The following is a 13,699-nucleotide window of genomic DNA, read 5'->3' as shown; positions in this document are numbered from 1 at the left end:
TTTGCTGTTAGGAAGCCAGCTTCCCCCACCCCCCCTCATCAGTACTCCTATGCATTTAACAGCTACTGAACAGGCAGAAATTCAGAAGCTAGTCCTACAACTGTACCTCAAATGCAGGTAGAAAGCTCTACCTGCTGAATGTCTACCTGTGAAAGGCACAGAACGAGCCCTGCTAGAGAGAGAAAAAATTGGCAAACCACACAATATATTATCTGGCGTGAAACAAGAAGGTAAATAATCACTGTAAAGAAGATTAAGGAGAGGAGAGTATGGGAACAGAAGAAACTACAATATTTTATTATTATTATTATTATTATTACATACCACTTAAAGCCAGAAATAGGCTTCTAAGTTGTTCATAAAGTATAAAAACCAATTATACAACATTTAAAATATAAACAGCCTTAAATCAAAATTGTATAGACCTCTGATTCATCATAGCATACAGAAAGGCCATTTACTTCTCAGTTTGTTTTTTGTTTTAAATTAGGCACACTCCCTAACCCCCACCCACAATATCCCAGTCAACTTCATCATAGGATAAGGCTTAGCTGATGGTGTGATTGGGGACAGGTGAGAAACACTTGCTAGAAACAACAGCATATAAAAAGCTTGCCCCTGGTTCAAAAGTGAGAAGCTGTTGTCAAGTTTTTGGTGGGAGGTTGCTATATGTTCTTGGGGGGAGAGTCACAGAATTATTATGAGTTTCTTTTTCTTTGCAGGGTAAGTTAATTTTATTTTTCTTACATGATGTGTGGTTGTGGGTACTATATTTTTTCTGTATGAAAGGTTTTACCCCTTGCTCTCATAAACACCAGATTAGCGTTCTATATTTGAAAGGCTTTGAAAATAGTTATAACATCTAACCCCACAGACTGATCTATGGGGAGTGGGAGAAGATAGGTAGGTAGTGCAAAGGCCTTAATAAAATCCATAAGCTTTGCAACTCTGCTGTACTCATGCAACTTTGAAAGTGCATGACTGGGAGAACTCCCTTCCCCTTTAGAGTCTGTGGGTTCCATAACTGTAGTGGTTATTGCATCTGATTTACATGTGAAAGGTCCTGGGTTCAAGCCCTAGTGGAACCAGTATTCTTTTATGGGAAAGAGCTGTCTGCTTTCTGTGCAGAAGATTCCAAGTTCAATCCCTGGCATCTCCAAGGGGGACTTGGAAAAAGCACTGCCTGAAATCCTAGAGAACCACTGCTAGTCAGAGTAGGACAACACTGAGCAAGGTGGCCCAGTGAGCTGCCTCAATGCAACTGAGTTAAAAAGCGTTCTAGACACTCTTTGGCAACAACACATGTTAAGGAAGCAATCATGTCACAGAATCATAGAGTTGGAAGGGGCCTATAAGGCCATCAAGCCCAACCCCCTGCTTGATGTGGGAGTTGTAGTTCTGCAACATCTGGAGGGCCAAAGGTTCCCCACACTTGGCTTAACCTATCTGCTTGTGGTGGGCCTTTTAAGCTTTTCTAATGAACTTGGGAGGAAGGCTGGGAGGAAGTTCGTAGTTGCAGCTGAGTGGTTAAGGCAATGGACTGGAGATCCATTGGGGACTCCCCATTCAGGTTTGAACCCTGTGAACTAGTTATAGCCAGGATGACCAAGTGGTCTAAAGCACTCTGTTCATGTTGCAGTCTCTTCTGGAGCTGTGAGTTTGAATCCCACTGTTGCAGAATGTATTTTGGGAAAGGCCATAGCTCAGAGGTAGAGAATCTGCTTTGCATGTAAGAAAGTCCTAGGTTCAGTCCTTGGACTTTCAAGATAGGGTTGGGAAAATAGACAATACTGAGCTGGATGGACCAATGGTCTGACTCAGTACAAACCAGCTTCTTATCTTCCCAAGAAAAATGGAACATCAGTAACAACAATTGTTGCATTGGTGGAGATCATGAATTATATTTCTCTGCTGCCACCTGCAAGGAGACTGAGCAGTACGATTGTTGTTTGACTTCAGCTGCCTGTGCATGACCTAGCTTTTAATTATGAGGGATGCATGCCTGTTCTTTTACGGCTGTAAAAATAGAAACTGCACAGGAAATTCAGAGCATGATATAGAGACCTCTTTGCAATAGAGAGAGAGACTTCTGCAAATCAGATTTCTAACTGTATGCTTCATAAAACCTATGAAGGAGAGCCGCTTGGGCTGTGAACTTGTATGCACTTTGGAATTATTCCTACTGAACTCGAATAATTATTACCTTGATATCCCACCTTTCATCTAAGGTGCTCATTTTATCCTCTCAACAGCCCTGTGAGGTAGTTTATGCTGAGAGATGGTGACTGTCCCAAGCTCACCTAGTGAGCTTCATGGCTGAGTCAGGATTTGGACCCTGGTTTCCCAGGGCATATATGGACATTCTAACCACTGCACAGCACTGCCTCTGTCAATGGAATTTTCTTATGAGTAGACATGAATGCATAGGTTTGTGATGTTAGTCCAAGTCATGATGTCTCAAAAGTTATATATACTGTCTCTTTTTTTAACGCTTTGAGCTTTTGTTTCGGCACCTGTCATTTTCAATACTATAATCAGCTATCCTTCTAGAGAAGGGGCATAAGGTTGTTATTTGAAAAGTTGCTTTGTAGGTTCAAGGGTGAATGCCTTTTGAGCTGTAAACCTGAAACCTCCCACGGCTGAGATGTGATTTTGCTTTAAAGCTGACTGTCCCCATTTCTGGGGAGAGTCTGCTTTAAGGCGCACATTTCGTGCTTGTCTACTCCCAGTGTCTTGTGCTCCTAACTTGGGATTCTTCCTAAGGCTAGAGAGGGCTACACATGGAACTAGATCACATTGCTCACTTTGCCGTTTTTCCACCCCACCCCATGGGCTGTGGGGGTGGAGTGTGTGATGCTCTCCTCTCCCCTGTGTCTTAAAGTAAAAACAAAACTGATGCAATTTCTGTCTTGGGTTCTTTATGTAGCTTAGCCCTGTTTTGTGTGCTCCTGTCCCAGGAGGTGGCGTCGATACCCTTCCCCACAGGTGAGCATTGGGTGTTCCTTCAATGGGCTTGAAAGTATAAGGGCCCCTCCAGAAACACCCTTTTTATTGCGCATTCATTATGATTTCTACTTATGATGCTATCGGGGCTCTCATGTGTGATCCTAGTTTCATTACTGTATGAGTATGAGCCTGCAAAATTTTTGGGGTGGTCACACTGCATCATTTCTAATCAGTGCCTATTCTGTCACTTCCTGCTGAAATCCTGTAACTTTCGGTATCACAAACGTTCTGGCTTATTTTGTCCTGCTTTTGCTGTGCTGCAGCCCCTCCGGGACAGCAATAATGTGGTAGTATTGGGAAAACATCGCAGAACAAACGAAAGCAGAATAAATTCACCAGTAATGTACTCCTGTTGGGTCAAGACTCGGGAACGTGTTGCCGAATACGCGTCCAATAAAACACCAGTCTGGAGGGGCCCTAGTTGGGAGGAAGGAATAAAATGGTTGGGCTCACATCCTTCATTCTCCCCATTTCCTTCTTAGAGTTTTTGGTAGATATATATATATTGTAGCAGAGTGCAGAAAAAATGGACTGTTAAGACTGGTTGTTGACAGAATAAAGAAGCTTAAGGTTTATTACTACAAAGAGCTAAAGTTATTCATGCTGAAGCAGCCATGCAGCCTGCACTCAGAGAGCTGTTACTAACTAATTGAGAACAAAGACAGGAAGAGGAGGGAGGAAGAGGAGGAGCAAAGCCTGTAAAAACAACAAGCACTTTAGAGGATGAATCAGAGGGAAGAATAGATTGCCTTTCTGTCTATCAACCGCGCCCCCCCCTCCATGCACACACTGGTTCAAGTCATTTGTAACATGTATTGGTGCTTTACTCCCAACGCTCCTTTGCGTAGTACAACTATTGGCTTAAATTCTCCTGTTTCCCAGTTGGGTTTTGGAAAACTACTTTGGGCATCTCCCTAGCATGTGTGTTTTCTCTCTGCCCAGAGCTTCTTAAACAGCATGGTCCCATAAAGCAGTGGCTTGGCACCTACTGACAATCAATGGACTTCAGTGCTGCTCTGTTAAATTCGTATGCATTTAGCTCTGCAGGTCTGTGACAGAATTCCAATGTGAACAGCTCTGGAGGTAGTGTGTAAACCTCTAAACACTTGTGGTCCTTTTGATGTTGTTGGCCTCCACTTTCCATCATCCCTGACCATTGGCCATTCTGGCTGGGGTGTATGGGAGCTGGGAAACCAGCAACTTCTGGAGTGCCACAGGTTGTCCATGCCTGGTGTGAATTGTCCCCATAATTGTCATATGTATCCTGTTAGAGAAAGAGTTGCTTTGTATCCTGATGATTGCGAAGGGAGAGGCTGTCTCCCACTCCTCAAGTACTGGCGGGGGGGGTGTTCCAGGGCCAGCAAATTCAATGACTAGCAGAACGATTTATTGCACTGCTTTATACTGGCAATTGTAGCAGAGTGTTTAAATAGATCAGTAGTGGGGAAACTTCAGCATGCAGCAGGCCTAATTAGGCAACCCCTCCTCCAAACCACACCTGTCTGTCATCTTATATGATGTCAGATGTGGGGCCGGTAAAGACATGGCTGCAAAGGAACACTTGGGAGCTTAAAATGCACTCCCGATTGTTTCTTGGCAAGTGGGGCTTGCTGACAGTGTTGGTCAGATTATTGGCACTGACAGCAAGTCCTACTCTGTCCATTTGCAGGTGCAGTTTGGCTTCAAACTGTGCCTGCAAACAGATGTTTTCCTCTACAGACTGGCTTTGCCAGGAAACATGTCTGTTTGCAGGTGTGGTTTGAATACAAACCGCACCTGCAAATGGAAAATGCAGGGCTTACTGTCAGCGCCACTAATCTCAGTGGAGCTGACAGTGACCCCTTTGAAGTTGTTGCCTGATGTCATTATGACATTAAGTGACTGATAGGTGGGGGGGCATCCACCTGTGAAAGTGGCCCACAAAGGGTGGGAGAGATCAGGATCCAGTGGGCTTGATCCAGTTCCCCACCTCTAAAGGAGCTGATGAGAAGGGGGTTGCCCGTCTATTGGGGTCAAAGGGCAGCGGGAAGTCTTAGCTGAGATGTAGAGAACCTATAGGTCTTCCCTTGATAAAAAAACATTTCTTTTCCTGGAAGGCACTGCGCGGACTGAATGTCGGGACCGTTACTTTTGGATATGGATGGATAAGGAGGCCTTGGGACGGAACTCATGGCGTTATAGTGTCTTCAGTAAGTATGGTGCATTTCCTTTGAAAGGGAGAGGTGCCAAGGTGGCCTTCTTTAAGACGGTGCCTGCCATATGTTTTAGACTACAATTCCCATCAGTGTGGCAAATGGGACTTGTAGTCCAAAACATCTGCATCCTCCATGTTGGATAAGGCTGTGCTTTGGGGTTTAAGCCTGATCCCAGGCATGTGGGAAGCTGGCTGTGATTTCTTAGTAGCAGAGGAAAAGCGCTCGCAACAACATGCTCAGAGGCACTCTTTATTTTTTCCCTGAGCTGACCAGCGGCTCAAATGAAACCCTGGAAAAACACGAGTGGGCAACATCTTGGAGGGCTAGAGTGACTTGTGTTAGAACATTATGGATCCCATCCAACAGATCACCAAATAATGAAACGAGTTTCTGCCAGTACAAATGTTGTTGCACCTGAAAAAAATGCAGCGTTGCCAGTGTCACCTGGAACATAGAAACATGGGAGGGGGGAGTTTGCTGCTGTATCCCTGTTTGTTGGGGGGGGGCTAGGTCAAGGTTCTCTTTCTTTCAAGAAAAGTTGAGGATGATATGGGGAGGGCTTTGGGGGATGTATGATTTTGTTTTTACTCTGTAGCAGAGGTGGGGAATCTAGGGCTAGGGGACTGGATGCAACCCTCCAGACCTTTTTGTCTGGCCCTTGAGACTCTCTTTCTCCCTGTCACACCCCCTCACTGGCCCTGCTGTGCACCCTCCTGAAGTTCTTTTATCTTTTTGGCCTTGTTGGAATGTACCCTGGAACTCTGATAGTGCCTGTTGGTTGTCTGGGTAGCGGAAAGAGGAGTGTCTGTAGAAACTAGCCTACTGTACAAAGGCCAGATTTGCATTTGTTGCCCTGCCCACTTTGCCTCTGGCCCCTCCCACCACTGACATGTGGCCCCTGGAAGGTTGCTCAGAAAGGAATGCGGCCCTCGGACTGAAAAAGATGCTCTGTCCTGCAGTGGAGGGTGGCTTATTTGGGCTAACGGGGCAGTGCCCCGCCAACCTAACATCAGCTGCCTGCCTGCCTGCATTTTTACTTTCAACCAGACTAGAGGGTGGCACTGGCTGTTGCCTTTGTCCTCTTTAGTGTTGCTCTTGTAAAACACAGCAGGGAAGAGGATGGGAGCAGAACCAGAATTGCTTGTCTCTGCCTCTGATTGGCTCTGGCTCCACCTGCTGTTTGGGCTCTCTGCATTCCGCCGTACTGCCTCCAATGGGCACCAGTTGCCCCTGCCATCCTTGCTCCTAGGGATTAGCCTGAGTTCTTCAGATTAACCTGCTTCTTGCCTTCCATAGACGAGCTTCATCAGCACATCCCTGTGACGGAGCACGTTGCTGCCCAGTGTGGCTTCACCAGTGGCACTGACTTGTACGGCAACCCTCAGATAAGAGTTTCATTCCTGGCCTGTTCGGTCCGCAACTTGGTAAGGGAGCGGTCTACTTTCTTTTTGGTCTCTGGTAGACTTTAATATATATATATTTAGAATGCTTACTTTTTAAAAAAACTTAAATGGAATTTTAATGATGCCCTTTGCAAGTTTTACAAAGCAAGATACTTAAACCTGGCAGTAGCTGGGGCATAGTGTGGGGATACATAATTCTTCTATAAAAAAAATGAGCAGGTGGTCCCATGTTTGAGTTTGGCCCCGCTTGGATGACAGGCAGGAGCACCCCATGTTCACAACTGCCTGTGCTTACAAGGCTGGAGCCAGAGGGCAGCCAGGTTGGGCCCTGGCCGAGGGCCATGGCTGAGGGCCCCTGTGTCCTAGAGGGGCCCCTGAAGGCCCCCCCTTAGGGTGGGAGGGTGGCATTCCCATTCTGTGGTCTGCGGCAGCGTCGGGTCTTGCAGCCCAACCCTGCTGCAGATTTCAAAGAGGGAGCTCCCCCCAATACAGACAGTGAGAGCTTCAATAAGCCCGCATGCATGTTCCACCTACCTCTTCTGTCAATGCCATTCTCACTGTGTGTGCATGCCTGCCAGTACCCAAGATGGAGGCGGAGGCTTCCCTAAGGGACTGATGCCTATGCTGCCATCTTGGTTGAGAGGTAGGTAGAGCACATGGGCAGGCTTATTGGTCCCACGCTGCCTGTAACTGGAGGCTTGGGCTAGGCATCGCGGGCCCAGGGCACGCTGGTGCCCAAGGGCTTAGTCGTGCCCGGCCCCGGCTCTGTATGATTACAATCCTTATGAATGGGCAGGTGTGACTGTAAGCACATGTGATCAAAGCAGAGTGAAAGGGGGAAGATAGGTCCATTTAGTTCAGTAGTGGCGTTCCAGAGTTTCAGGTGGTTGACATTCCAAGCTCCACCTAGAGATGCCAGGGATTGAGCCTGGGACCTTCTGCATGCAAAGCAGATGCTCTGCCACTGAACAGCTGTCACTGGGATGGGAGCTAGACTCTGCCTACACTGCACCCCCTCCTTTTAGCCATTTCTCTGCTGGCAGGTCTCCTAAAAGGAAGAGGGGAAGGGTGAAGGAGGATTCATGTGAGGTTTTCCTTTTTATCACCCTGCTGCTTGGTAGAGAAACAGCAGAGCCCGTCTTTCATCCTACTGAGATAATCACACCCGCTTGCATTTCAATAATGGCTTTGCTGGGTGGCATGCGACTAATGTTTACATGGTGCAAGTCCCAGCACGCGTGAGAACCTCTGCCCATCCTGCAATGTGACTTGTCCCCCATTCCTATCTGTTATTCCATGAATGGGGAACCTCAGGCCCGGGGGCCAAATGTGCCCTCCAAGCTTCTCTATCTGGCCCTCAGGGACTCTCCCTATGCTACATCCCACATTGGCTCTTCTTAAGGAGAGTTTTTGCTTGGCTGAAATGTACTGTGAAATCTGTAATAACTCGTGCTTGTCTAGATGGAGGATGGAGTGCTGGGGTGTGTGTGTGTAGAAACTAGTCCACTGTGCGCAGGTGAAATTTACATGTGGTGCCCACCTCCCTGGCAGGTGGCTTCTGGAAGGTTGTGGCCCTTGGGCTGGAAAGGTTCTTCACCCCTGCGCTAAGCCATAGAAAGCACAGCCAATCTAAGTTTCCTGGGAGCTCAAGATAGCTAAGAGACTTATCAGTGGCTGAGTGGGTCTGGGGGTATGTGCTTGCCAGGTTCATTGTTGTGAAAGAGAGGCTAGATCTGGCAAGTATCTCCACCCCTTCTGTAGAGTAGCCAAAGAGATCAAGATGTAGCATCCTACAGCGTTGCAATTCTGGTTATACAAGTTCTAGGGTTGTGTCTGCTAGGGATGGAAAGATCTGTCAATTTCTCTTCTCTCAGTTTCTCGTTTTCCCCCTCAGTTCAGTTCTCCACATTTCTGCAGCAATTTGTGATTTTTTTTAAAAAAAGAAATCCTCATGAAAATTCTCCAGCGTTTTAGTACAAATGTCTTCTAATAAACACATTTTTCTAGTAGTTTTAACTAATGTACACCTTTTTGCAAGCAATTTCCTGACATTTATACACACATTCCCCATATATATTGTTGCACGCCATGCTGGTCTCCGGGGTCCCTGCTGTTGCCCAGGGTTTGGTTTCCTTGGAAAGAAGGTCAGCAGAGACGGTGATATCTTTTAGGAAATGTGGTTTATTTACACACATTCCAACCTGAGCTTAAGGTGGAGGGGTTCATAGCATCAGCACTGCAATAACCTCAATTTCATCATTTTAGCTTCTAGTGACAGTTCTGGTTTAATTTGTTCTAACACCCAATTATTGGTCTTTTTCGCAGTCCATGGTATGTGCAAAGTTCTCCAACACCACATTTCAAATGAGTTGATTTTTCTCTTATCCACTTTTTGGACACATAATGAGAAGACATGATTCACTAGGAAAGAGAATGCTGGGAAAAACAGAAGGGAATAGAAAAAGAGGAAGGCCAAACAAGAGATGGATTGATTCCATCAAGGAAGCCACAAACCTGAACTTATAAGATCTGAACAGGGTGGTTCATGACGGATGCTCTTGGAGGTCACTGATTCATAGGGTTGCCATAAGTCGAAATCAACTTGAAGGCACATAACAGCAACAAAAGATCTTGCTTTTCCATCAGGCTTACAGGAGGCCTCCTAAAGTCATGGTGAAGGGAACCAGCCTCTCTGTGTGTCTCCAGTTCCCAGCCTTTCCTCCCACTAGCTAAAAAACACAAGCCTTCCTTTTGGTCCCGGGAGAGGGGGGGCTCTCTTGAAGAGTTTCAGTAACACCAGGACCTCCCTGGCCCATTGGCCAGTTAATGGGCACTTGACAGACTCATTAGCCCACCTGGCCACTCTATTAGATTAACAAAGGAAGATTCATCTGACCAGCATAGCAGGTTTGTCAGCTGCAGAGCCCACCTCCAGGTGCAGGGTTCCAGATGAGAGGGTGGATGGGGACTCATAGAAATCCTCCATCTCAGCCCCTAAACTCATAACAATATGCATTTTTGTCAACATTGTTTGGTTGGCGAACTGCATGGCAAAATTCGGATAGTGTGAATTTTGAAGGATGGCTGTGTTTCGATTCTCATATTGTTTTGGACAATGTGAATTTGATAGATTTCAGCTTGAAATATGAACTGAATTGAATACCTCAAGTCCACAGTAGGGCTGATCATGGGGGTGGGGGTGCCGAGTTAATTTTTTGGAATTTGGTAAGTTCTGCAACTTGTTTTTATGTGCCTCAGTCCAAAATGTGACATATTGTCTCAGCTTTGAGCTGTGAATTAAAGTAAATAAGAGAAGTGATTTGGTAAAATATTTTTTGACTAAAAGATACAGATTTTGTCATATTAAAGAGTTTTAAATGTGCCGTATTATTAGTATCTATGAACAACATTAGATGGTGATCTTGGTCGCATCCACACCATATATCTAAAGTGTTCTTATACCACTTTAGTAGTCATGGCTTTCTCCAAAGAATCCTGGGAACTGTAGTTTGTTGAGGGTGCTGGGAATTGTAGCTCTGCAAGGGGTCAACTACAGCTCCCAGGATTCTCTGGGGGAAGCCATGGCTGTTAAAGGGGTGTAAATGTGCTTTAAATGTATGGTGTGGATTCTCCTCCTGGATCAGCTGATTACACAAATCAAGTCTGGGGAACTTTTGGCTCTCCAGATGTTGCTGAACTACAACTCCCATCAGCCCCGGGCAAGCATGGCCAATGGCCAGGGATGATGGGAATTGTAGTTCAGCAACAACTGGAGAGCTAAAAAGTTCCCCACACATGATATAGATAAGCGTTCACTCTTTTTTTGGTGTTGTCCTATGTTTTTTCGTGCCTCAAAAGCCGGAAGTGGCCTAGGCCTCTCTGGACCTCAGAGGGTCAGGCCCACAGTAGGGCAGGCTCAAGCTACTAAGGACGAATTTCCAAAATGGGGGAGGAACATAAGATTTTCCTTCTGTCCAGTTTGACCAGGAGTTCAGCCTCCAGCTCCAGGTGGAGGTAACCAGCCCAGCTAACTTGACCTCTGCTTACGAAGTCTCTATGAAGTGCCCCCTTGATGCTCCGTGGAGTCCCCGTGAGATTGTCTGTGAGGAAAACTACATGGAGGTGAGCAGAGGAGGAAGGGAAACACATGGGCTGCTTTACATCGAAACAGGCATGGAAGGAACTCCACAGACATAGGGGTGTGTTGCAGATTAAAGGGACGGTGTCTCGTTTGCAATGTCCTTTGGCCCATAAAAACAATTATTTTCCTGTGGGTAGTAGAAAAGAGAAAGTACAGAAGGGATAACAGGAGGATCTGGTCTCCTACCTAACTGCGCAGGGTGCACAAACTCTTTTGGTTTTTAAAACAGCTTATCGAGAATTATATTGCCGCAGAGCCATATAAGTTTAATAAAAAAATTAAGAATAGGAACATTAGGAACCTGCCTTATAGTGAATCAGACCATTGATCCATCTAGTTTAGTACTGTCTACACTGACTGGCAGTCAGCAGTCCACCTAATGAAAGGTCTCTCAGCGGCCTATCAGTAGCAAATTGCCTTGTAACTCTGGATATTTCAACCTCCCACCCCCCCCAAGCTTTACTTGAGTATAATCAGACAGGGGTAGCCAACCTGGTACCCTCCAGATATCGTTGAGCTACAACTCCCATTACCCCTGACAATTGGGGCGCCTGGCTCGGGCTTATGGGAGTAGTCCGCAACATCTGGATGCTGCTATATTGGCTGCTTGTGATCTAATACGCAAAGTCTGTCCTTCCCCCAACACGACTTGTAAAACAAAAAGAAGAGCCAAGAAGTAAGAACAGTCCCATCCTTCAATGTTAACATCTGTTCTGGATTTTTGTAGGCAACAAAAACATGGTTTTGGTGCCATGGAGAAAATATCTGTAGTTGGTAGGGAGAGGAAATGGAATGGAAGTTGGTGAGGAGGGCAGCCAAAGCGACCTCTGTGTGTGTGAGGGGGGCTACCCTAGAAGAAAGTTCAAATCATTTGCCTCCTGCTCTTTTCCATTAAATGTCCCAAAGTGGCTCATGTCTCAAAACCAGTTTTAACAATAATATAAACAAGCAAAATGGTATATCGGTAAGTAGTCCTAAAACGCAACCTGAATTCCTTTCCTTAACTACACTGGAGATTCTTCTTGAATCTAGATGAAAAGGCACGATCACTTTAACCGGTTAACCTATCAATTAATATTATTTCAATAAATAGGTAATGCTGTCCCTGAGCATGTGAGATCCATAACTCTGAAGTCACTGTGGCTAAATGGGCACAGTTTGCTCTCTTTTGACTGACGATCAGTTCTGAGTGCAAACTCTACTGCTGGCTCCCAGACTCTTATCTGAAAATTGATATTTAAATGTTTCTAGGGCAAAGCTCTTGCATGGCGCCTTGCATAAAACAATTATAAAAATACTGCATTTTCAGTGAACAGTCATTTTAAGTCAGCAGCTTAAAACCAACACACAGGCCTGCGACAAACCATTATGAATCCCCTACAGCAATTTTAAGGGGGAAAAACAATTGCAACTGAGAAAAGGTAGGGTTTTAAAAGCTCTTTTGCAAGCGTGTGCTGTAAGAGCCACATACAAATAACTTGGGAGAAAGTTCTACAAGTATGAGAAATGGAGGTTGCTCTATTAGGGCAAATGGGCTCCTACTGGGAGGAAGGGTGGGATATAAGACTAATAAATAAATAAATAAATAAATAAATAAATAAATGGGGCACTGCCCCACCGACCTCAGCCAGCCCTACCTAGCTGCCTTCTTACTTACAACCAGCCCAGAGGTGGCACTGGCTGAGAACTAAAATTAGCTGGCTGTGCCTGTCGTTGGCTCTGGCTCCACCTGCTGTTGGCCTCTCTCCTTTCTGCCCTACCAGTTCCAATGAGCATCAGCCACCACTGAGTATGGGGCCACCACTGAGAAGGCCCCATCTCACACTTGCCATCCTACTTGATCTTGCAGCTGGACTGATGAGCAGAGCTAAACTGATAATAAAAAGCGGAGGAGGTCTGTACAGGTGAAGTCCTTCAGATCTAGAGGAGGATCATTCTGCAAAACCTCATCAAGATCTAGCCGCCTCTCTTCTAGTTCTTAGAAACTGTACTTTGTTAAAATGAGATGACTTGAGTGGATGATTGTAGGGGCAGGCATTCACTTGGCTGACACAGGATTGTTGTTGCAGGTCTCTGTCCGACGTGCAGTCCCAGGAATAGCTAGTGAGGCACTGAACGAGGACTGGATTGCCGTGTGGCCTGTGGTAAGGACCTTGAAGGCAGAGGGGGTGGGGGAGACATGCTCAATGCAAGGGAAGTAGAAGGGATCATCTTGATGTCTCCCTTCAGGGAAGTAGATAACTGGCTACTGTTGTCCTAGCACCAGCCCTACCATTAGGCAGAGTGAGTACCACAGGCAGCAGAAAGAGTGGGGAAGAGTGCTGGAAAAATATTGGAGGACAGAGCTGTGTGTACAGGTAGTTCTGCCCCAGTGGGCATCAGAGTGAGTTTAAAGGGTGTAGCACACACTCTAAGCTTGCTCTGATGCCCCCCTGGGCAGTGGATGCTGCTGCCCTGTCACCAGTGTAGAAGTCCCTTCAGCTTCTGTACACTAAATGAGGAGAAGCTACCATCTTGTCTTCTGTCTTGGCCACCAAAACATCTTTCATAGGCTCTTTCTTTGGGGACGGGGAACCGGTGGCCCCCGAGACATTGACTGCAAACTCCCCTCACTATTGGCCAAGCTGGCTGAGTGTGATGGTAGTTGTAGTCTCGCAACATCTGGAACTCCACAGGTCCCTCATCTCTGCTATGCTATATTCAGGCTCAGTGCAGGTGTTGGCAGCATCAATGGCTTATGAAGCAGGGTTTTATGCAGCAGCCTGGCAAGGCTCTTAAAAACCTGGTGCAGGCTTGTATGCCTCAGCCAATGGGAATGACGGAGAGGCTGCTGGATTGTTGTTAAGGCCCCTCCAGATGCCTTTTTGATTATTACTGAGTTTTCATCATGATTTGCGCCCATTATGATATCGGGGCAGTTATACATGATCCTTCTTTCCATGCTATTTGCTCCT

At 46.1% G+C, this 13,699-nt stretch overlaps 1 protein-coding gene across 2 annotated transcripts in view; it reads left to right on the top strand.

The window, feature by feature from the left end:
- Window positions 1-613: 613 nt before the first annotated feature.
- LOC133366692 (uncharacterized) overlaps window positions 614-13,699 on the top strand; it is a 32,728-nt gene continuing 19,642 nt past the window's right edge. The window contains exons 1-6 of one of the 2 annotated variants that reach the window (XM_061590085.1): window positions 614-723; window positions 2,927-2,985; window positions 5,103-5,195; window positions 6,498-6,625; window positions 10,583-10,726; window positions 12,815-12,889. In XM_061590085.1, coding sequence (XP_061446069.1) covers window positions 701-723; window positions 2,927-2,985; window positions 5,103-5,195; window positions 6,498-6,625; window positions 10,583-10,726; window positions 12,815-12,889 — 522 coding nt within the window. In that variant the 5' untranslated portion in view covers window positions 614-700. The remainder of the gene's footprint in view (window positions 724-2,926; window positions 2,986-5,102; window positions 5,196-6,497; window positions 6,626-10,582; window positions 10,727-12,814; window positions 12,890-13,699) is intronic. The other variant, XM_061590086.1, reaches the window with a different exon arrangement.

The sequence above is a fragment of the Rhineura floridana genome, chromosome 11 (assembly GCF_030035675.1).
Source record: "Rhineura floridana isolate rRhiFlo1 chromosome 11, rRhiFlo1.hap2, whole genome shotgun sequence".
Classification (NCBI taxonomy): Eukaryota; Metazoa; Chordata; class Lepidosauria; order Squamata; family Rhineuridae; genus Rhineura; species Rhineura floridana.
This window is presented reverse-complemented; position numbering and strand designations above follow the sequence as displayed.